The sequence below is a fragment of the Mchenga conophoros genome, linkage group LG19 (genome assembly GCF_057382185.1).
Source record: "Mchenga conophoros isolate Kocher_MC1m ecotype Shallow Benthic linkage group LG19, M_conophoros_male_GT1.1, whole genome shotgun sequence".
Taxonomy (NCBI): Eukaryota; Metazoa; Chordata; class Actinopteri; order Cichliformes; family Cichlidae; genus Mchenga; species Mchenga conophoros.
The window spans coordinates 26,249,796-26,274,639 of NC_140544.1; the positions used below are offsets into that span (position 1 = coordinate 26,249,796).

Genomic DNA, 24,844 nt, shown 5'->3' on the forward strand with positions numbered 1-24,844 from the left:
GTGAAGTGATTTATTTTGGAAAACGTCGGCGGAAATGACCGGGTGTTTGTGTTCTAGACGGTCTTCTTGCAATGTTGCTGCTCTTCACATGGCGTTTTCCCCTTAAAGTTTTTCGCCGCCGGTAATGAAAATGAGTGGCGGTTCAAACCAGAAGACTTTATTTCAGACTTGGGGTGTCTCCGTCTCCCAAAACAAAGTTGTTAACCCGATAAAAGATGGCAAAAATGCTGCTGGGCGCCCCAGAACAACTCCAGGCAACAGTCCCCAGGTAGCTACAGCTCACCTTCCTTCTTATCCCCTCTGGTCTGAAAATGGTCACGGGTCAGCATATACATTAGCGAACCCAGTGGGGACTGAGGACCCCACGCCTGCGTATGAAGATGAAGACGATGATCTGATGGTGGTCGCCGTGTATGAAGCTGAAAGAAGCCTCCAGCTTGATAATGCTAAATGTTTCCAGCATGACAACCCTGCCAGAACAGAAGAGCCCACGTTTTCTCTAACCCCCTCAGGTGGGCAGACATATCCTGACTTCCCTGGCTTTGACAGTTCCTCAGCTAAGGTATGGATCTACCCGACCAACTATCCTATCAGGGAGTACCAGCTGAAGATATCAGAGGCTGCCCTCTTTCAGAACACTCTGGTATGTCTTCCCACTGGTCTGGGAAAGACCTTTATAGCTTCTGTGGTTATGTACAATTTCTATCGCTGGTATCCATCAGGCAAGATTGTTTTCATGGCTCCCACCAAGCCTCTAGTGGCCCAACAGATTGAGGCCTGTTATAAAGTGATGGGGATCCCACAAGCACACATGGCTGAGCTGACAGGTAAAAAAAAGAAAATCACATAAAATCTGATGCACAACACCCATCTTCCCCCTTTTCAAATTCTGCATCTACCGCTTCATAGGTAGCACAGCAGCAAAGCAGAGACAAGAGGTTTGGAGATCCAAGCGGGTCTTCTTCCTCACGCCTCAGGTCATGGTTAATGATCTGTCCAGAGACACCTGCCCGGCCCAGCAGGTAAAGTGCGTGGTGATCGATGAAGCACACAAAGCGCTGGGCAACCATGCTTACTGCCAGGTACACACACTTTGGAGAAATAATCAAAGCTTGACATCATGAAGTTGTATAAGTGTGAACTAAAGAACTAAATCTTAATGGTTAGTTTTGGGTTTTTTGCAGTAAAAGTTATGTAAACTGTCCAGATTTAGTGGAGATGATGTCTAATGCTTGGTCTTCTTCATTAGGTCATCAAACTGCTCGGCAGCCAGACTTTGCAGTTCCGCATACTGGCTCTTAGCGCCACCCCAGGAGGAGATACAAAGGTGAGAAAGATGCACTTTTTTTTTCTGCGCTGTGACCTAAAAGTGAGTAGACTTTAATCTGCAATCCGCCTCACTTCATCCTTCCAGTCGGTGCAATCTGTGATCTCCAATTTGCTCATCTCCCATATTGAGCTACGTTCAGAAGACAGTCCTGACATCCGGGCTCACTCCCACCAGCGCAATGTGGAGAAAGTTGTGGTTCCTCTGGGTGAGGCCCTTTCAGCTTACCAGACACGCTACCTGCAGGTAGGGGCAGCAAATGATTTGTCATGTTTTTCGTCTCTGTTCTGATCAGGACATTGTTTATACTTTTTAAAAATGTAATTCTACAAGGAATAAAATATGTCAGTTCTTTTATTTTGTGCAGAACACATAGGCTGCTTATTGTTTCCACAACCAACATGCACTGACCAGGGGTACATTAAAAAAAAATCTGCCAAATATTATGTATGGTTGTTTTCTGCTGTCAAAACATGGAGTGCATTCATGGATTTTAGGCAGGGTGTGTTATGTGGTTATGTGTCTGGCATGAGGACATACTGTTGGATTGTTTGGGTTGGTGGGTTGTTGCACAGATGGGGTTTATTCTGGTATGTCCCAAGGATGTTTGGATGCTAGGTTCAATACCTTAGGCTCTTTATTGTGTTTTTCAAGCTGTTTTGGAGCAGCTTTTACGGAGTGGCAGATACAGTATCTTCCAGAGGAAGGCGGTTGCTGTTTCTGTGTGATGTGATAGGTAAATAATGAAGTGTCAATGGTGCGTTTCTGTATGCACAGTGTTTGAAAGAATCCAGTCCATGACTTTATTATATATTTTTTGGAAGTTAGTTTTATACAAACTCTTTCTTTGCTTTTTGTCTGCCTGTGCTTGCTTTCATTATTCTGTAGAGCAGCTAAGAGTTTTTCCTTTGGTGCTTTACTGCCACCTTGTGGTAAGTTTTGGCTTCCTTCTGTTATTAAAAAAACAGAACTCCTCAACTGTAAAAACTTTTTCAGCTTCACCTCTTTCTCCTTCCTGTGAGGTTCTTTCTGGGTCAGTTCATATTAAATTGATTGCTTTGTCCTGAAAGCCACATCCTGTTACACTCAGTGGTCTAGCTTTTAGTGCTGGTAGACTGATCGGCTCTCTCCTCATCATGTTTGTGTCTTCTGCACTTTAAGTGTGCAGCTCCACTTCATTTGTTTCAGCTGGCTGGTTAACAGGAATGTGACACCTGCATTTGAAATTTTAGACCCGCTGTATTTTTTTTCTTTACTGTGTTGCACTTTCTTCCTTTTTAGTCTTTTCCTTCTAATTCTCTCTTTATTGTTATCAGGGCAGAGTTCTTTTTTTTCCTTTCTCTTCATATTACTCTATGATTGGAGGATGTTGGTAACCTGCTGAAATCCATTTTCCACTGCCAAAACATTGGGTTATTTTGTATTCATTACTGCAGTCATGCAAGCACAATTTAGTAACTGTTAAACAAATCAGAAAAATGAAGCAGTCATGCATACAGGTGCTTTTTCTGTTTTTTCGTCCAGCTTTTGGCTCAGACATTAGAAAGGCCAGTGCTTGCCCATATATCGACTTGAGTCGCATTTCTCTTGCGGTTCGATTAAGTGCGGATTTAATGACGGCACATCTAAAGGCTACTGAGCTCAGAAGATATTTGGCTTAAAGCTTACACCTTTTATGGTTGTTGTTATGGGAGCTGTAGGTATGCATTAAAGAACAATTTGCCCAACAAGATTGAATTAACCTAAATGAGGTTATATTTATGACTAAAACTATCTATTACAGTATTATTACTCAGTCTCATCTGCAAGCTAAAAACTCTTTAAGCCTTCATGCAATTCCAGTCAGCTGGCTTTATTTCTTTTAGGTGTTACACAGAGTGCTGTATTGTCCCACGAGCAGCACTATGATAGACTACTGTATACTGCCTGTGTCCTTATTTTTGGATTGTGTAATTACTTTGCTCCAGTAACTCAACACTATCTTTCTGAACTACGCCATTCATACAATCCCAACAGAACACTTAGATCGTCCAATCACAGGCTCCTAGCACAACCTAGGACTCGAATGAAGTCGAGAGGTGACCGGGCCTTTGCATCCGTGGCACCTAGACTCTGGAATAACCTCCCTGTTCATATTCGTACTGCCGAGTCTATCCAGTCTTTTAAATCACGTCTTAAAACTTATTTTTTTACTTCGGCTTTTGATTCTGTCTAGTTGGCTGGTCTAGCTTGTTGTGTTGTTACCTATTGTTTGTTGTCCTCTTTCATTGTTTGTTTTAACTGTCTCATGCTTTTACTGACTGTGAAGCACTATGGTCAACACTGTTGTTTTAATATGTGCTATATAAATAAATTTTGATTTGATTTGATGTTTTGAAATGGACTATGTCCTACATTTCAGATCTAGGCAGGGTGTGACACCTTTTATTTAATACACTTGGCACCACAAAAAAGAGAGAATAGTCCCCTGGAGGTAAAATAAAAGTATAATGGGTCCTGGAAGCTATTTGCTTTGCAGCCTTAGGTTTTTCTTGGCACACCAACAGATAACACAATCTATTCCTCATGTTTTGTCTCTGCTGGCTCCTTTTTTTTTTATTGAAATAATCAAACCTCTCATTTGTTGTATTTATAATTCATAATGCGCGCGTGTGTGGTGTGGTTAATTGGTAGCATATGAAGTGATCTGACTTTTGCCCTTTCTCAGACTGTTTATTTAGGCTGTACTTGGCAAGGAGTAGAGTAATTTTGTCTGCAGCTACTTTGTATCCAAACAGTTTACATAGTAAATCTGGAGCTTTATCATCAGCTCATCTGACTCATAAGACTGGTCGTTATTTAATAAAACTAAATTCTTCATCAATATGCCAAAAGCTGCGCAGAGCTCAAGCTCCGTGTATGTCAACCTTGTAAAAACTTCACCAGAGTAGATTTGAAAAGACAGGAGACAAGCACATTTTTATTAAACAAAAAAAAAAAAAACTACAGTAGCTCATGTTGGTACACTTTAATTTTCACATTACATAACACTTTTGTAGAACACTAGAGAAAAAAAAAAAAAGGCAAAAACAAATTAAATCCAGACACTTGCAGTTGCTATGTAACTAGGCTCTCAGAGGGAATACCGACCTACACGTAACATGGCTTTGCAAGAGTTTACACCCTACAGATGTCACAGAGTATCATAGCAATGCTACAATCATTTAATGCAGAATAAAGTCTTTGGATTTGGATGCACTGATGTTAACCGGTTCTTCTTGAGATTACGACTGGGCAACCTCCCCAACCCAATACCAACTTTCTTAATTGTAATGCTCTCCGTTTCACACAATGATCATTTTTACCTTGTATTTTCCTACATAAAAAAAAGAAAGAAAAAAGCTACAAATGTTCTGGTAAAAATCCTCACACTGTGATAATTTGGCCAATTCTTTACCAGGTTTATCTCACTGGAAGAGAGATTCTCTTATTTCCAGAAGAGAAAAATCCCTGTTATTGCAAACTGCAGGGTTAGCTGGAGTTCTGAATTAATTTGTTTAATGATTTTATATTAAAATATAATGAATAAAACCATCAATCTCTTTATAGACTCTTCTTTTGATAGAAGATTAGTTTAACTGAATCAGAATTGCGCCTTCTATTTTTATCACAGTTATATTCTCTGTTGTGTATCTCTTAACGAGTTTGCATCGTCTCTACTCAGCAGTGGTAGTATTTGCAATTGTTAGTGAATGATGACTAATACTAAAAAGTAGTTTTTTGTTTATTTTTAAAGCACAAAAAGAGGTACTTGGGTAACTACTTGTGACTGTACAAGACCTGAAACATGAGGAATGCGTTACACTGCATTAGTTTTGTAAGAGAAAAGGATGTATATAATCTATAAGTACTGTATGATTGTCATTCAGCAAAAAATAAATAAATATATATATCAGTGAGTGTTTCAGCATTTGGTTTGTAGAAGTGATCTGTGTGTTACCCCCTTGTCCCGTAGATTTACATTCAAGTGTAAACACACATGAACAAGTTCCGTTCAAAAGTGCTTGTTTTCTAAATTAACATCACCGTTTGTGTCAAGCTTATTTATAGTTAAAGCCACTAGTTCAGGTCAAGATGGATGCTGCAGAATCCCCTCCTAAATTTTCATCAACTGAACGCACCTAGATTGGGTTAGGTTAGTGGCCCAGGTACTTCCATGTTGTTATGGTTATCTAATAAATATTGCACTTTTTACTGAATATGCAGAATATGCTGTGTGACTGTTATCACAAACCTATAACCTGTAATGAAGTATGTAATCCAGAGGTAAAGTAACAGTGGATCAACTGTGGCAGAGCTGTAAATGCCTCAATAAGCAAGAGAATGATGGCGTCATTCCATAACAAGACATTGTGGCTGCGCAACAAAAAAGAAGGGAGCACAATATGGCTGCATGTCCACCACGAAGCCTGACTCCTCTGCAGATGAGCAGGCTGTTGCATGTTTCTGACACCACTTAGTGGGCAGTGTGCTTAGGAAAAGGTTGTTAGCCATCTTTAAGCAGGAGTAAATGCTATGCTTCACCCTATCATCTGAGTAGTGTTCACAAGACTATGGCAGTGGTCGAGTTCAGTTCTTGTGTGCCAAATGATCTAACTAAAATGAACAGAAAGGAAAACTGACTGAGGTTGAGCTTGTTGTCATTTAAAGATGAAACCAGATGGTTCTGGAGTGTTGCTGGGCTGGTGGTCATTTCAGGTAGTAGCGGTTGTGACTGACGACGATGTTGCACCTGAGGCTGTAGCTAAGCTGGGGCAGTGTTAAGGGAGTCTTTATGAAGGTTAAGGGTCACAAGTAGGATGCCACGTAATCCCACTATCCCTTAGCGCCGCTCTAAAAACCAGATTTCATTCTGACGGTTGTTGTGAGCAGGGTTGGTGTAGCCGGCCACGATGAATGAGTCGTTGACACACACTCCTGGAGACTCCAGCAGCTCGGCCAAGGTGCTTATCTGGTTTATGATGGTCACTTCATTGGTGGGACCGCTAAAGGCTCTGGAAGAGGGAAGGAGTGATCTATAAGTGTAAAACCAAGCACAAATTCTAACCTTAATAATCACTTACTGTAAAGTCAGTAACAAAAGGAGGGAGCTCATTTAGAAAAGTTTTTTTTAAGCTACCGTATTTTCACGACCATAAGGCGCACTTAAAAGTCTTAGATTTTCTTCAAAAAGTGCGGCGCGCCCTATGTGTTGTAAGGAGGACGTAGTAGAGAACACCATGAGAACGTTAAAGGGTGAAGTGTGGGCGTTGATCGTATATACCGGGACAATCGCACATACCTGTATAAAAGAACAGGTATGTGCATTATGCAGGACATCGTTGTTTTAACAACCCTGAAAATGGCAAAGAGACACGCTTACGAAGCACAGTTTAAACTGAAGGCCATCAGCTACGCGGAGGAACATGGAAATCGAGCAGCGGCGAGAGAATTTAAGATTAACGAATCGATGGTTCGCAAATGGAGGAAGCTGGAAAACAAGCTCCGGCAGGTCAAGAAAACGCAGCTGAGTTTCCGCGGACATAAGGCGAGGTGGCTCGAGTTGGAGGAAAGACTCGAGCGGTGGATCATCGAGCAAAGAGCGAGCGGGAGAAGCGTTTCGACGGTCACCATTCGGCTAAAAGCAGTTTCACTTTCACTTTTTATGAAACGGTGCCATTTTTCCATCCGGACCAGGACTACGGTAGCGCAGCAACTTCCAGCGGATTATAAGGAAAAGCTGGCCATCTTCCGCTCCTACTGCAGCAAACACATCGGCGACAAAAACATCCAGCCCAGCCACATCACAAACATGGACGAGGTCCTGCTCACTTTTGACATCCCGGTGAGTCACACTGTGGAGAAGAAGGGGACCAGCACGGTAGCGATACGCACAACGGGGTATGAAAAGTCTTCTTTTACTGTTGTGCTTGGCTGCCATGCTAATGGACAGAAACTGCCGCCTATGGTGATTTTTAAGCGAAAGACTTTGCCTAAAGAGAAGTTTCCAGCAGAAATCATCATTAAGGCAAATGAAAAGGGCTGGATGGATGAGGAAATGATGAAAGACTGGCTGAGGGAGGTGTATGTAAGGAGACCAGGTGGTTTTTTCCACGCATCACCATCGCTGTTGATCTGTGACTATGCGTGCCCATCTCACAGCCGATGTGAAAAAACTTGTGAAGCAAATGAACTGTGAGCTTGCTGTCATTCCGGGAGGCCTGACAAAGGAACTCCAACCGCTGGACATCGGTGTGAACCGCCCGTTCAAAGTAAGGCTGTGAGCGGCCTGGGAGCGATGGATGACCGGTGGAGACCACAGTTTCACTAAGAGTGGAAGGCAGCGCCGGGCGAGTTACGCCACAATTTGCCAATGGATTGTAGATGCTTGGGCTAACATGTCTGCTGGCACTGTTGTTCGAGCTTTCGCAAAAGCCGGCATCATTTCCGAGGAGCCGCACGGCACGGAAAGTGACTCTGACGGTGAAGACAGTGAACCTGGCATGTTTGATGGAGATTTAGCGCAGCTGTTCAATTCGGACACAGAGGATGAGGACTTCGATGGGTTTGATTGATGATAAAAATGTGAGTACCAAACTTTGTTTTGCTCCTGCTTTATTTTTAAATACGCACACTTGTATGCTTGTGTGTTGTTGATGATGACGATTATTGGTAATAAAAATGTGAGTACCAAACTCAGTTTTGCTCCTGCTTTATTTTTAAATAGGCACACTTGTATGCTTGTGTGTTGTTGATGATGACGATTACCGGCAATAGAAATGTGAGTAAGGTACCGAATTCAGGTTTGCTCCCGCTTTATTTTTAAATACGCATACGGTACTTGTATGCGCCCTATGGTCCAGTGCGCCTTATGTGTGTGTTAAATACAGTAAGGGCACACATAACTGAGACTGCGCCTTTTAGCACAGTGCGCCTTATGGTCGTGAAAATACGGTACTAACCTCGTATATACAACAGTGGCAGGCCAGATCTCAATGACAATGTCGCTGTCGTGAGGTTGGGGGGGCTGGGCCTGGTGCTCAGTGGGAAGGTAGTAAGCCACAGTGACATCAGGGGACATTGCAGAATGATTCTCATCTGTGCGCACCACTGTTACAATAGGCAGCGTCATGCCCAGATAGTCACCTACATGTAGAAAAAAGCAAAGTATCACTGTCAGGCTGATATAAGGAATAGCTTAAATCAGCTTGCCAGCCTCTAATCGTATGCGTAAAAAAGTCTCTTGCTTCCGGACTCACCTAAGGAGTTGTGTTGGCAGATGTATCTCATTATCCTCATAAAGCCATAGCAAATGCTCTGTTCATACGTCTCCTCACGCATTATTATACAAGCCCAGTGACCCTTTTCATAGTGGCGTTTCTCATACAGGATCTCACCACACTGACAAAGAAAACACAGACAAAAACATAAACATCCTAGGAATACTCTGGTAGACGGAGCAAAGGTTTTGACAGCTGTGGACACGAATGTCTGCAGATTTGCATATTTCAAGAAACCAAGTACAGTGGTTGGCCTTTTAAGTGTACATAAAAGTAGCACGTCTTGTGAATATTAAATACTTCAAATCAAAATTATTTGTTTTACCCACATTTTCTTTCCTTTTTTAAAATAAGGTTACAGGTTTTACAAAGGCAAATTATGCACTCAGGTTTTGTTTCTTTTTTTAATTGAGTCTTCACTAAGCTTTCCAAATAAAATGAACCTCTTATTTACTACAAAACTCCCTCAGTTCTCAGTATTTTTTTTTTAAATTGTTCTTAAATGCATAGGAAACTTTTCTTAAGCAGGTACAACAATCTTATTTTTCTTCACTTACGGTTGTGCGATCTGTAAATCTAAAATCAACTTAAAATGACAGCATGTTTTATGCCAGGATTCAGGAAGGAAACTGGACTCTGGATGTTAGCAAAATGTGTGATTTACAAGATGCCCAAAACTGCTCTAAGAATAGCGTGCCGTGACTGCCCTTTGTTTAACTGGAGTCTCCGGCCAAGTTTTAATGAACTAATTAACTCAAGTTAAACCAATTAGCCTATTTTATTTATACAGTCCACAAAGGACTTTAAACAGCTTTGGGTGACACGATCACTTTGACAGAAATAAAGATCTGACCCTCACACAGAGAAAACATGTACGTGACTGTAGATTGACATTTGTGTTTTTTTGGGGTTTTTTTTGGATATCTGTAGAGAGGAGTCGTTTACATGTAGGATTTATTTGTACAAATCCTACGTGTGTTGTAGTACAATTGGGGGGGGGGGATTGTAATTCAGGTGTAATAATAATAATAATGTCAGACTTAAATATATAATTATATTTACATAAACTTGCAATGAGCTTAATCATGTTTAGGTTTATTGACAAAAACATGGCTCCACTGTATTAAGTAGTTTACAGTCTTTCTTATGTAGAGTATACTTAACTTTTTGATGGACCCTTCAAATACTTGGAGGGTATAAATATTCAAGTCTATTTCTCAGTGCAGATATGTTCCAGTCCTTTAAACTGGGTGACCTATTTGGCAGCTGCTCATTTATGCAGAACATTAAAATGTATAGGAAGATGGTGATTATATCCATTTCCCTTGACAAAGTAGTAAAAGCCAGTGATACCTTCTCTTTGCGTCCAAGGAGGGTAAACGGGATCTGCTCTCTGTGACTGCGTCCTTGGTTATTGGTGCTTAGCTGTTGAATGGGTTCTGCCATATCTGTCAAACAGACAAACATAACCCGTTACACACACAAAAAACATGTCTATAAGATAGTTTGTAGCATGTTCGTGGCAGTTTGATACACCCAACTGAGCCTGTGTACTGGGAATTCAGTAACAGGCTTTTTCTTGATACCATATTCGGCCTTCCATGCTAAGGAAATTAAAATGCATTAATACAAATGTGTATAGTCACGCAACTCCCTACTATGATGTCCAAATAGTACATATTATCTCTTGCATTGTATAAAAATGTGCAGTGTGCCCTCTTCTCTGTGCGAAATGTCCTCAGTTGCAGTAATCTGTTGGCTGGCAGTGTTGTTAGTTTGAGGGAGAAAGCGCTGCCAGCTGGGAAGAGCATTGAGCCAGGATGTTGAAGAGAGTTGTGTTTATTAGAGCTGATGGAAGGGAACATTGACTAAAGCTGCCCAAGGCCAGGTATAGACTGGTATTAACTGAGAGAGACTACAGCACTGGCCAATGGTTTTGAAACCTTATTCACCTGCTCTTTTACAGCACTAGAGATGCCTTGGCACTTTGCAGTATTTTATGCTCATTCATTTCATTTAGTTAATTTATTAAACAAACAGAAAATGAATTGCAAAAAAAAACAAACAAAAAAAGACTAGTGTACACTCCACTGATTACAACTACCAAAGGGCTACTTATCCTCAAACTTAACATCACTACAGAAATGAACAATCAAACACCAGGCACTTAAGGTGAATCCAATTCAATCACATTTTATCACTCAATATCATGAGGGCAACAAGGTCAGAGAGATGTGTGTTATTTAGGGGATCAATTACTTGGCAACAGAGAAAGCAGACTGATGCATGTAACAGACAAAGAGTGTCTAAATATTTAGTAGGATCTCATGAAGCATTACGCTGTGCAGTCCTGGCAAAAAGGTTTTGGCATTAGCACCACTAAATTTCTAATTAATTGCCAATAAAAGTTTTTGTAGCTTATGAAATCCTTGTTTTTCACTAGTTATGCAAAATGAAGTGGCAAAGTGCATTTTAAAACCCCCCCCCAAAAAACGAACTTTGTGCTGCAGCCAAAACAGCAACTGTACAGACAGGTTTCTTATTTACAAACATTACTGAGGGAACAAAAGGGAACAAAACTTCTTTGGTAGTCAGTCACCAGATTGTAATCAAAGAAAATATGCCATTTTTCAACATATGTATATATATATATATACGTTATATATATATATTTTTTGAAATTTTTTTGTTTGTCGTTTTGCAGTTTCCTCATTCAATAGTTAACCAGATTTAGGAGCAGGGACCCAGAATGAACAATAAAATGTTTTAATTTCTAAAATTTTATCTATGACAGCCTCGCCCCCACCCTCACCAACACACGTGCAGGCATGTACTGATTGCACAATCAAGAAAACTCATCAGTTTCAATGGCGGAACTTCCAAAGCTTCTCAGTGTTGACGCAGAACAGTCAACACAAATGCTTGTTTTTGTACCTGAGCTTTCTAATCAATACAGAGCTGTAGTCACGTCCCACTTTCAGTGTGCCTCCTGTTCCACTAACCTCCGTTTCACTCCCCTTGTAGTTGCCAATTTACATACATAACAAATTGCAACTTGTTAATCAAAACTATTTCATCACTTAAACATTTGTTATAAAGCATCAGGCTGGACTCAAATGAGGATGTTTGGCTGGAAGCAGGCCTGAGCAATTAATCAAAAATGAATCAAAGCCGACAAGAACCTCTAATCGATGTAATCGTGCTCATGCCATTGTTGTTTTAGTTATTTTGGTTTTAAATTCTGTTAATATGTCCCCCTATTATGTACTGTATGTGTTGCTGGACCCTTGTCCAGTCTGTGACATGGAAACCTCATGCATTTTTGGCTTTACTAAAGATCACAGAGAAACCAAAAACACTGCACAAAAATAGTTTCAGCAACTGAAGTTAGTAGTTAGTTTTTGAAGTTAATACTAACTACTAAAGTTGTTGTAACAGAAGTTACAACAGCTTTAGTACAAACCTAGTAAGACCACTGCGTGTGCCAAATACTTCATTGTCATATTAGATAAGCAGACATAACTACTGAATTTGTTTTGTTTTTCTTAAATTTCATTTAAATTTGTGTGATACTGTCAATCTTAAGGGACACTATGGCATGTCAGCGATCAGCTTGGTTCATTGGATAGTCACTGATGTAAAGTTAAACACACCATGCAGTGGGTGTTGAGTGAGCTCAAAGTGGCATGAACATTCATCTTGTTTACATGCTAGAAACTCTTCATCCCTCCATCACAGCTGGTTATATCTGCTCTCTTGACCTCATTTTACTCTTCAGTGAGTCAATTATCATCTTTGTCTCCAGCATGAAAATTACAGTCTAAAGGACTTTCCTGTAGTGACATCAGGGTATCCTGAAAGAGTCGATAAAACAAACAAACAAAACCTCTAATGAAACTGGTTGCTATGGATACCAGTTACAATATATTGATCAATGATGTGTTCATTCACCAGCTGAACATTGGCCTACTGGAAAATAAGAAGTGATTAAATGGTGCCATTGGCCAAGGTTTATCCATTATGGCACATTGCTTTTGATGTCATATCTTCATAAATCTCTGTCACTGAACTCGTGTGTAACTGGCTGGAAGGTAAGTGAAGAACAACAACAACAACCCCCCCCCCCCCATTAAATATCAAAAACATCTGGTCTGTTATCAGCATCGGGCATTTTAATAATCTGGTTACTGGTCAAATTATTACTATTTTAAAACAGCAGCACTGGTCTCAGTCCCAATTAGAGCAAAGCAGTTTACTGTGGCCTAGGCTTGTCCCCTTAGTACGACAGTGAGGCCACAACCTCAGTACCAGCATAGGCAAGGTATTTAATCCCCTCTGAGTCAGAAAGGCCCAGCAAGTGATTTTGTCCTTAGTGCTGCGGTCAGGGAACAGAGGGAGGAGGATGTGCCAGTCTGTTACTGGATTCCCTAAGGGCAGCCAAAGAGACAAATAGCAGATGGTTAGAAACTAAATGATTGGGTATCTAAAGGTGATAGTAGATAATTAAATTCTTTGAATTGTTATAAAATATAGTTTTCCTAAGTACATCTAATTTTTTTAAGCTCCTTGCCACCACATAATATTTAATAAAAACAATTACTTTTGTTAAATAATTTGAGTTACACATATACTGAAGTATAGACAAGAGGTTACATGTAAACTGTATTCAGCCTAAAAGAATCCATGTATTCTGACATACAGAGGCTGAACTAATAAGAAGCCTGTGATTTGGTTTAGTGCCCCATAGGGCAGGTTTTATTGCTGTCGAGCAGGAATTAAAATTAAAAGTTTAACTGATCTCAATAGGCTTATTGTTCAGGTCTCTGTCTCCATGATCTGCGATCACCAGTGACTTGAAAGACTTCTGAGTACGAGACTACTGTTTTTGTTGTTGGCTCCTGCCGAGCACAACGTCTGAATTCACATGCTAAAATCAAACTTAGAAAACTACAAGTTTGCAACATTTGTTAGTAATCAGCAAAGCAGAATGAACTGAAAAAAGGTAAGATTACATTTGGTTGTGGTTTTTTTTTTTTTTTTTGCATAGAGCAATTCTGAGCACGCCTGCATAAAACCCACAACCAAATGTAATCTTACCTTTTTATGTTTTAACCAGATCCAAAGGATAATGATGAAGACTGTAGTCATGGCTAAAGATTTTGGAAATGGGAACACTGCCAGAATTAACTTTTTAATTTATCTGAATACAGGGTTTTGAAACTCGTGAAATCCTTGTGTATGTTCTTCATTTTTGCAGCTGCCAAATTCTTTTTACTCTGTTATTAATTAGGGTTTTGTATATTCAGTATTAATTGCATTTGATTTAAAAAGTGGTCAAGGCACAAACAGGAAAATTCATGGATTTCTATCAACTAAAGTTCCACAGACTCGTTGCCTTTACTGTATGTGGACAAACCATTTTAACTTAGTCATCCTGCATTCTGAGCCAGGAAAAACCAGGCAATCCAATAGTTTTCCAAATAAAATAATGGAATGCTAATAGAATCGAGAAGACCTGATTGAATCGGTGACTAAAATAAACCGACCCTCTTTTGCCAATTTGGTGTCAGAATTAATATTCTCAGTGGTTAATACTTCTAAGTTAAACACAAAGCAATGTTGCAACTTAAAATTACATCTAAAGACTGTATGAGGCATGTGTGTTTTGTGCCGGACATGCTATGTGAGGAACAGTTTAATAGTACATTCAAATCAAACTCAGCATCTCAGTTGTTGCTTAAAACCTAAAACCATGAACAAGGCATTCTTGAGCAACCCTGATTACATTATAAACACTTTGTAAATACATCATGCACACATAAAAACACATTTCCATATGGACCAACAACTGTGTTGTGGTCGTGAATATAGAGCACACTCCTTAGTTCATCTCTCATCCTTCTGCTCGTCTAACTGAGCGAGTAAATGAACAAGGAAATAAGAGTCCTACACCTGCATTGTTTTGTACGATTTCAAAAATCGCTGTACATATATAGCTGGTTATGTGTGTGTATCACCTTTTAACAATTGGTTTTCGGTGTTCTCTCTTTTCCAAATTTCAGGGGAAAAAAAAAGACGTTTTTTTTCTATCAGGTCCAGGTATGACTGAAATTTTTTATTTGTGTTGATAAAGCAACGCAGGTGTACCAATGCACAAGTAAAAAAAAGCACAGCATCACAGTCTGTGGTTGAACTGGCCACAAGTAAACAAAACATTGTTAAGGAAATACTAGTGACTGTAAACAGAGTTGATCATTGTGGGTTAACAAAGTGCAAATCCGTTAGCTTTATTTCATGAATTATATGTTAGACATATCACACATGTGGTTATTGTGAGGTTAAAAAAAGGTCCATTGTGAAATCACAAATACAGTCAAGCTCATGTTATGATTCTTTGTTTTTATACTTCTGTAACCTTACCGAGTTATTCCTCTAACAGGGATATAGTGCTGAATCAAGCAAATAATATCCTGTTAGGCACATCTAACAGTGTGAGTGGCAAATGTGTCTGTCTAATTTGCGAGTGTACACTTTGTATTTCCCATCAAAACAAAACAGCCTGTCATCTGCCATCAACCACACAATTTGTTTTTGTCTATGACCAACAAAAAAAGGAAGCCAAAGCATCTCTATTAATCTTAACACAAATTCTAATATTACTATATTTACTACTAGATCAAACAGGCTATTACTACATAAGTATTAGATTTGTTGCCCTGACCTAATACCTCTATCATAATATCACAGTGTCTATAATGTTGCAAACCAATATTATGAATATTTTGAGTTGTAAGCAGACAGATGTATATGCCGGACTGTTTTATGTGCCATACATGGTCCATGATTTTGTAGCAATAGCTGAGCCTTACACACCATTTATTTGATGTGAATAACTCACTATACTCACTGTGCCCCCTGTGTAAGAGTTAAGTGTGGCTTTACTATTGTGACAGATGAACTATTTACTCAAGTAGGCCAAAGGCATAAATCTGCAAATATTCAAGCATAAAAAGTAGTAGCCATTAAAACAACAGATTTTAAGCCCTATACACTAAATCTCTTACTAGGGATCCTGGAGGCCCCATGGGCAAACTGTAGGAACCACAACTCTGTGTGCCTCATATTGTTTTTCCCGTTTAATTACAACCCTTCTGCCCGAAAGTGTTTTTAGTTTTAGCATGCATTTATTACGTTCACATTTTTAAAATAATTTACAAATTTTACAAGTTTTTTTTTTTTTTTTTTTTTTTTTTACGAACTAAACACATGCTTGTCTGAAATTAAGAAATGTTCTGGCTGGAACAGGTTTGTCCATGTCCCTAACCGGAATCTAGGTCAATGTACGTGGATCCTTCAACAACAAAAAAATTGAGTGCCAAAATTAAACATCCCTTTAGCTGTTATTTTGACTTGTTTTCCGCTCTTTCTATCCCTCACATGAAAGTTTATAAAAGAAACAGGAAGAGTAGGCTACTAAAACTACGAGGCTAAAAGCCAAGGTGTATGTCAGCTACGTTGGCATGTACCTTTTTGGTTTTTAACAATTCCCCCAACATCATTTCTGTATATAAATATAGATATATATGTATATTTTCACCTTGAGAAACTTCCACTTGGTGTCCCCTCGCTACCTCCTGCCAGTAATGTAGCAGGCGGTCTGGATTTTCGTCTTCCTCCATGGTCTGGCCTTCTTCTTCGAGACTCCCATTGCCAGAGTCTTCGGGCTGGTCCTCCGAGAAAGACTCCAGGTCCTCCAGTGTGATCATCCCGTGTCGGTCGGGGCCGCTACCGTCTCCACTACTAGGACCGCCGCCACTCATCTGGCAGCCACCTCGGTCCATTTTTTTCTTTGTAAAATTGCCTAGTACCTAATGAGATAACTGTCTCAAATTAATGGGCAAAAGAATAAATGCTTCAAAATCGTCCGGAACGACGATTTGCTCAAGCGCTAGTCTTCTTCCTTCTACGCGCCGCGTTGTTTTTGCTTGTCCAGATTAGGACAACCTTTACTTTATGGTCGACAAACCAGGCGCTGCTAAGCTTCACCCGATGCACATAGCCATGTTTGCATAGCTGACTTATATACGACTTAAACGACGCATTTTCTAGACATTTACCATTCACCGGGAGCACTTTGGAGCCGCTGAAAACAAAAAAGTCAACGTCTCTTTCGCTCGTGCGGAGCAGCGTGACGCTTCCCTTGTAGTCGCCGGAGGTCAGCGCTATGTTTATAGAGATGAGGGCGGGCCGTAAAACCACGTGATCTGTGGGCTCCCACACCCCCACCTCCTCTCCTCACACCCACCAAGACCCCCTACCCTTACATACCTCACCCAGCAGTTTACCTAGAAAGGTTTAGCTAATGGCAGCATTAAAAAAAAAAAGCTTTTTATAGTAATTTTCAAGTTCGTTTGTAGCTATTATTTACTAATTAAACAATTAACCTTGGAGTCTCTATGTGAAGTAGCTATGTAATTAGGCTATGTATTTGTTGTTTGCTTGTCAAATAAGCTGCAAGCCCTTTCCCCCCCTATTTTCAGTTAATTCTAAAATTGTTTTCTTGCTTAATTACAGAGTTCTTTCTATAATTTATCTTGTAGTCCCCCAAGGACATGGTCACAGCATGTAGCTTGATTGTGACTGACCATGACATCAATAATTTCAATTACAGTAATTGTATTAAAACAGAGCAAAGCCGGGAATTTTTTCATTTGAGAAGCTGACATTTAACTGACCTTTTAGGAAGAGAAGATGCATTTCTAGCATACTGTTGTTCTTTTTATTTTTTATAAAATGTATTCCTTTCACTTTAAATTATACTTGTTCTCTTATTTCAGTTACATCTTGATTTGGTTACATTTTGGTTATTTTTTATGTACATATACATTTTTTTAGTTAAAACCTAAGTCTCCCCTTTTCTATTAATCAGTCAGAAAAAATGCTTTCTAGATTGGTATTTAAAATGTTCTACTTGTGTAATAAACTTCCATTCACTGTCAGCTTAAAGGATCATATATTTTAATGTATTTTTCTGTCACAGTAACAGCTTTGCATTTCATTATTGTGTATTTTTTGCATCCAAATGCTTAAAGAAGTTGATGACATCCTTGACCTTAAGAACGCAATTTTTTGGCCTGCATTTACATCTTTGCCGTTTATTTAAAGCAAGCTATAAAACCTATAAAAGAGTGATAAAAATGTATTTTAAATAGTAATCAGTTCTTTTCTTTGCTAGATCTTTTTAATATTTTTTTTTAATCTGTAGTCTTTCGACAGATTTTTTTTATTCCCAGGCAGTGGATTATAAGCACACGCAAACTTGTGCGCTAGGGGACTGACTAGGCAGGATTTCCTCTGATCTGTGTCACTGCAACAGCCAGCCACCATGCTGCACCCTTCAACAGGCACGTAGAGAGGATATTATATAATCTACTATAGTTGGTGTGGGAGGGTCTGTGTAAATACACTGAAAGACACACCTACAATGGTCTACAAGGAGGGAGTGGGGGGGACCCGTGGCCCCTCCATGGCTGTGCCTTTCCACCTACACAATCACTAGTTTTGTCTTTTCCCTCTCTTCATTATAAGCCATCACAGACAGATATGGATTCACAACAGCAGCCTTGTAGCAGCAGTCGCCTCATCAGCTGTCACATGGTTAACCATACTGAAGTGTGTACTCTTCATTTAGCAGCTGGTTCTTTTCTCTTTAGACTTATTCAAAAGTGTCAGTGATACTAAGACAGTTTTACTATGCACACAAAAATACAGACACAGAACTCTTGACACACAGACACACAAATACATCATGAAGACCTCCTCGTTGTTTACATGACAAAGTGAGAGTTCAGTTTAGTATAGGTTATGTTATTAATAGCTGCCTATAGACAGACTTTGACCAATTCCTCACGTCACTTAGCTCCATGGCTCTCAACCAATCAGCTGCTGGAACCCACAGAGCATGCTCATTGAGATTGTCAACTACATTATTGTCAATTGGGCCAAGCTCTTTTTTGCTAGCACTAGATAAATCAAAGTGCAATGTCTACACCATCTTTATATTACTATCCTTTATTTCAGATAGCATTTGCCTTATGCTCAAGTTGCTAAATGTACATATGAAAATATATTTTAAGTTTGCATTCCCAGTTTCCACATTTAAATCAGAAAATGCCAATCAACACCTTAACCTTTACCTCCAAAGTAATTCTTTTGGCAAAGTAAATCACTGGATACCCTTGGAAACAAACTAGTGCTGACACTAATCATAAACTGAGGCCAGGATTTGCATTGATTTCTACACAAGAGGAGGTATAAATAATCAGACATATTACTTTCAGAGTAGACACTTTTCTTTCAGCACATTCTGTTATTTCACTTCACATTCCAGGCAGCCTAAAACAGTGACCTCACTAATCTGGTTCTGAGTAATCTCATAATCTGGACCTGACCGCTGTGTACACATTTCCACACTGAGCTCCACCTATCAGCCTACAAGCTGGTTGCTGCTAGCGGTCCTTTCTCTTGACATGTAAAATAATAAAAAAATATCTTATAAGTAAGAAAGGGACACACAGCAGCTACAGTAAGAGGTGCAGACACAACTTTGTTCTTCACTATCTTTACATCGATTGAAAATCAGTGGAATGTCATGAATGACTAGGATTGTTGTCGACACTAAATTTAATTGCAATCAATAAGTTGTTCAAGCATCTATGGTGGATGCATAGATGAAGTAAGAAAATTATCATACCTTCTAGTGATTCTAAAAAGTTCTAAAAAAACATCTGCGCTTTTAGCTTCTGCATTGTCGGAAACCCAATGTTTTGTATTCATCTGTCATTTTGCTCATCATCTTGCAGACGATATACTAATATATCACAGTAAATGGGGAAAAAAGGGGAAAAGGCTGTAAAACTGTTTTATCCCCAGAGTGTTTGTTCATATAAATAAGCAAATCCATCATTGGCTCCATCCTTGTCATATTGCAGGTAGATTTCATTGTAACCATTAATAGAAATGCCTACAGCATTTTTGCTGCCCATCTGTACTCAGTACTACATTGAACATTGAGTACTACCTGAACTGTGCAATTATATCTCCATCCAGCACCCATTTTGGAATTTTGATTTAGCTGTAACCACCTCACCTAATTGAGGTGGTTAATTGAGCTTAATAAGAAAAAAAATCCTGTGTGACATACATTTTGTGAAACTAATAAATATCTATCTATCCATCTATCTATCTATACATCCATCTATCTAAACATCTATATATCCATCTATCTACACATCTATCTATCTATACATCTATCTATCTATACATCTATACACACACACACACATCTATGCACACACACACATCTATGCACACACACACATCTATACACACACACACACACACACACACACACACACACACACACACACACACACACACACACACACACACACACACATATTAATGCATATTAATCTCAGAGAAACAGGTTGTCCTTAAGGAGATATGGGGCATGGCCTCAGCTCAGTTCACTCATAAAGAGTAAATCTTCATTTCTGGTTCATTATCGCTTACAATACCTTTTATTTACTTTGTTAATTTTGATGCTTGAATGCCCTAAAAAACAAGAAAAATTGCTTGCCATGTGTTATATAATTTTGTTTTTAGACACTAGTTGACTCCACCGGGTAACCTACTTTTTTCCAGGGTAATTTTGTTCCATTCACTTTGCAGAGTTGCTTTTCCACCCAGCTGAAATTGAAAATGTAATGACCCAGCCTCCCATTATCCACGGTCATGAGGATGAATAGATGTTGGTAAAATTGTCTCTTGGAAAAATCGCTTCAATCTGTTTTCCCATTATAAGAAAACAAGGACAGGGGAGATGAGAAACACTTCAATGCAATTTAGTGTTAAGAAGTCAGACTTTCATTTAGTCTGTGTGTGAGGCTGTTTATCAGTAGAACAAACATCTGTATGTTCCTGGATGTACCTTTCAGCTCGGGGTCACTAGGATGCAACTAGTCAGTGTTATGCATAATGCCCCCCTCAAAGAACAGGAAGTGGCCTACAATTGATCACCTATATATGTGTTTGCCTCCATTTGTCCAGGTGCTGGAGAAATTCATGTCTCGTCTGGTCCAGAACCGAGTGATGGGCCACAAGGATCTGCGGACTCTTACCAAATACCAGCTCATTCTTGCCAGGGATCAGTTCCGAAAGAATCCACCATCACACCTCAAGGCATGTAATGACTGTGTCCCATTGTGGTATCTACTGTCTGCTGTAATATGTAATTTTACATGATATGATACACAGGTTTTTACATCTACTAAGACCCATTTTAAGAAAATATGGGGCCTTGAAACTCGAGACATGTAGCCAGCTATTTAATGATTTAACTGTGAATGCATCTGTTGTTCTGAATATTATTTAATAATCAAGTCGCTAATCTTCATTTACAAGAATATGGAAAGAGGGTAGCCTGTGGTGATGCATTTATAGAGAATTATCCCCCTTGTCTCTACAGAGCTTTATCATGACTTTTTGCAGGACTTTGTGTTTATCTGTCTGGCTTTCAACTTTAATGCTACTTTGATTCACTGTCACTTCATTTTCATAATGCTCCAGTAGGCAGCTGTTTCCAGTTAAAACACTGTACCAAAACAGGCATACGGGGGGAGTACCAAAGAAAAAAGCTAAGCACTTAGCAGATGCTAAGAGACAGATGTTTCCCTCAGAAACTAGTAACACCAAGAAGAGATTTCAAAATATAGTGAACTTGGGCTTTTAATTGCAAAACGAACAGAAACACAACTCCAGATAAAATTAAGTGCTGTTGTGTTGCATATGCAAATAAGTGATTGATTGCACGGCAAAAGATTCCGCATATATACTTCCAGTTGCTTACGGTTATTTAGAATAAGCCGGGGTTGAGGTGTGCTGGACGATAGTCTTTGGTTCAGTGGAGAAAGAAATCCATTATTCACTTTGTTAGTGGAACATTTTATATACTCCATTTTTGTTTAAAAAATGTTATTACTGCAGTTGAAGAAGTTATGGACAGTTTTATTTTTCATACTATTTTTCCGCACTTAATGGCCAAATATTATATTTATTTTCTTCCACTGTCACTCTGATCCCACATTGGTCTCGTGAAGTCACACAGCCTCTTTCACTCAGCAGGGTCCACAGCAGGGAATGCTGGAGGGCGACTTTGCCCTTTGCATCAGCCTGTACCATGGCTACGAGCTGCTAATGCAGATGGGCCTCCGATCTCTCTTCTTTTACATCCAAGGAATCATGGACGGATCCAGAGGTCAGTCACCTCACCTTTAACTTTTGCAGTACATTTCTTAGCCCTTTATCCAAACAATATGTTGAGTCAGAGAACAGTAGCCTTTCGAACACCACATTATCCACGGGTGGAAAACAAGTTTTTAACATCAGGCCTCTCCTTGCTTTGTTTGGCTCAGAGATGTCCAGGGCCAAGAACGAACTGCAGAGAACTCCCACGTTCATGGATTTCTACAAAGAAATGGGAACTATGTTTATGAAGCCATCTGCTGGTATTTAAGTTCTTATTCAATTCACATAACTCACATATTTGAGCCTGTTATGTAGCCAGAAGAAGAGTTTTGATATCTTAATTTACTCTAATCAGTGATATTTTCTATTATCACAAAAATACCTGCTTTAAAATACAGCAAAGGATCCACTGCTTTGGTTTCACTGTTTTTGTAGGTCCAGATGAGCCATTCATTTACAGCCACCCCAAACTGGAGAAACTGGAGGAGGTTGTGCTGCAGCATTTCAGACTGTGGGCTGAGAGCTCAGCAAACAATAACGGTGATCTACTTAATATAGCACTGCTATGCTGTGGGTTCAAGCAGAAATGTGATATTCTCTTCTAACTACATCATGTTTTGGTTGATTATCGTTCTTGCCATGTTTATAGAAAACAAATACTTTTGGAAGCACAGGATGTGATGTTCATTAAATTTGTGGTAAACTTAAACCACAACAGTAGCATCCATACATTGGTTATATCTATTAACAAAGGAGATTTAAATAACAGTGCTTGGTACAGTATAGTTTCATTAACTTGGAACTGAAAACTAAAACATTTTCTTGAGGTCGGGTTGAGCTGAGCGTATTTAATTTCAAGAAGATCACAGAACAAAGCATTCCTCTGTCTGAATTAGACTGTCATAAACGTACAGAAAGAATTCAGCTCAGGATTACTGAAGGAATTTTTTATTCAGTCTGTTTCTCTTCTGTCTCCTCGATGTCCAGGTTCAGGTCCTCAGGAGGTAAGCACGCGTGTGATGATCTTTTCATCATTTCGGGAGAGTGTACAGGAGATCGCAGCCATGTTGAACCGCCATGCTCCGCTGATCAGGGTCATGACATTTATGGGCCAAGCTTCAGCTGGGAAGGGGGTCAAAGGCTTTACCCAAAAGGAGCAACTGGAGGTACACATTTTTTTAGACAGAAAGACAAGTGTTATTAATGTTTTGAGGCACAGACAACTGCTAGGCAGAAGGAAAAGCCAGGAGAAGATTAATTTATGTAAATGACTGAAGGAGTACACAAAGAGGGTGGTGTGACAGAGAAGGATGGTAGGGATAGCGTGGAGGTGATCCATAAAGGGAGCAGAGGCAAGACTAAGAGGACAGTGTCCAAGGCTAAACTCCTTTTTGCCAAGCTAAAATTGACTATGCAATCTTAAAAGAGAAAAACCCCCAGAAAGCATTGACCAAAAATATTCAAAGATTTGTGATCACATGATCACATGTACAGTATTGTTTTAAAATTCAGCAGAATTCATTTGTAACTTTTCCTTTTAATGGCAGTGAACTCCATGTTTGAGTTTGACTTGCCTTGTTTACATTTGGTAAGCACCTCATGGGCTGATTGGAAAGTTGGTAGTTTAAATTCTGGCTGCTCCAGTCTGACAAAATATCGTTAGACAAGATACTGGTCCACAAGTTCCTCCCAGTGCATTCATCGTCAATGTGAATCTGGATAGAAATCACTTAGCTTTAGAAACAAGCTTGTGTGAATGTGTGTGAATGGTTAAATGAGGCATGTTGTATAAAGTGTTTTAAATGCTCAAGTAGAGTAGAAAAGCGCTGTGTAAGAACCAGAACATTGTAGGGTATAGGGTTATAAAACCAACAAAGAAGCTGTGTACAGCAGTCAGTGCAATACCCATGTATTAATTTCACTGCTGGTTCCAGAGAAATATAATTCCTCTCTGCAGACTGCATGTTCCATTTCCTATAAGCAAATAATACAGGAATCAAACTAACATGCAAATGCACTGACCATCCCATTGGCTGGTCTGGTGATGGAATATAAATAGAGCAGATATTAATCTGTAAAATGTCATAAAAAGGGACTCTAATTTGGAACAAGCAAACAATTACTTCAGTTTTCCATTAGTATGTAGTTAGCACAGATTTGTATTTCTATAATACTTTTGCTATATAGTTGCACTAAAGAGTTTAGGGGGACAGTATAAGCTGGAAAGATTAAACTACTTTATACTTTGTATGACTTTTTCCTACTTTTTTGTTGCAGGTGGTACACAAGTTCAGACAGGGAGGCTTCAACACACTGGTGTCAACCTGTGTGGGGGAAGAGGGCCTGGATATCGGAGAGGTAGACCTCATTGTTTGCTTCGATGCACAGAGGAATCCTATTCGTTTGGTACAGCGAATGGGGCGTACTGGACGTAAGCGTCGGGGACGCATTGTTGTCATCCTGGCTGAGGGGCGGGAAGAGCGGGTGGGTGTTGTATAGTAATTCTAGTCATTTCTAGGCAAAATGAGAGATGATAACGCAAATGTGGCTCCACAAAACCGTCTAAAAAGTTCAGTCTTTGTTTTCTCCAGACTTACAATCAGAGCCAGAGCAACAAACGCAGCGTCTACAAGTCCATCACTGGCAACAAAAACGGGTTCCACATGTACCCCAACAGTCCCCGTATGCTGCCTGAAGGGCTGTACCCCAAACTCCATAAGATGCACATTACCTGTGGGCAGTTTGATCACCAGGAGAACAGCAGGCGGTCTGTCAGGGGTCGACGGTCCCACACCGAGAGTCGGGCCTCACTCATCCACCCTCAAAACCTAAGTAATTCCAGAGTCTTTTTTAAGATTGATCAAGTTTTTATTTGTGGAATGGTTTTCTGATATTGACTGAGCACATCTGT

General features: G+C 39.6%; 2 protein-coding genes across 4 annotated transcripts in view; one reads left to right on the forward strand and one right to left on the reverse strand.

The window, feature by feature from the left end:
* The first annotated feature begins 61 nt into the window (after positions 1-61).
* Positions 62-24,844, forward strand: part of fancm (FA complementation group M) — a 43,797-nt gene continuing 19,014 nt past the window's right edge. For both annotated transcript variants that reach the window (XR_014889981.1, XM_085257575.1), the window contains exons 1-11: positions 62-827; positions 910-1,082; positions 1,250-1,327; positions 1,415-1,573; positions 20,737-20,868; positions 21,811-21,943; positions 22,101-22,193; positions 22,369-22,473; positions 22,921-23,099; positions 24,211-24,417; positions 24,525-24,765. Coding sequence is in view for 1 of the 2 variants with exons in the window: in XM_085257575.1 (XP_085113701.1) it covers positions 125-827; positions 910-1,082; positions 1,250-1,327; positions 1,415-1,573; positions 20,737-20,868; positions 21,811-21,943; positions 22,101-22,193; positions 22,369-22,473; positions 22,921-23,099; positions 24,211-24,417; positions 24,525-24,765 (2,203 nt within the window). In the remaining variant the exon portion in view is untranslated. The remainder of the gene's footprint in view (positions 828-909; positions 1,083-1,249; positions 1,328-1,414; positions 1,574-20,736; positions 20,869-21,810; positions 21,944-22,100; positions 22,194-22,368; positions 22,474-22,920; positions 23,100-24,210; positions 24,418-24,524; positions 24,766-24,844) is intronic.
* soul3 (heme-binding protein soul3) lies at positions 4,267-16,842 on the reverse strand. Of its 2 annotated transcripts, none has more exons than XM_085257580.1 (5): positions 16,223-16,842; positions 9,979-10,073; positions 8,605-8,746; positions 8,308-8,491; positions 4,267-6,360 (listed from the first exon to the last, which is right to left on the reverse strand). In XM_085257580.1, the coding sequence occupies exons 1-5, from the start codon at positions 16,464-16,466 to the stop codon at positions 6,189-6,191; spliced, it is 837 nt and encodes a 278-aa protein (XP_085113706.1). In that variant the 5' UTR covers positions 16,467-16,842; the 3' UTR covers positions 4,267-6,188. The 2 variants fall into 2 exon arrangements, with proteins under 2 accessions (XP_085113706.1, XP_085113705.1); XM_085257579.1 differs by having other exon boundaries at positions 4,267-6,381.

Coding starts and splice junctions, on each gene's coding strand:
- soul3 (XM_085257579.1), bottom strand. CDS start 16,466: ATGGACCGAGGTGGCTGCCAGATGAGTGGCGGCGGTCCTAGTAGTGGA. Junction 8,492..8,604: donor CTGCCAACACAACTCCTTAG/GTGAGTCCGGAA, acceptor TTCTACATGTAG/GTGACTATCTGGGCATGACG. Junction 6,382..8,307: donor GCCACTGTTGTATATACGAG/GTTAGTACCGTA, acceptor TTACACTTATAG/ATCACTCCTTCCCTCTTCCA.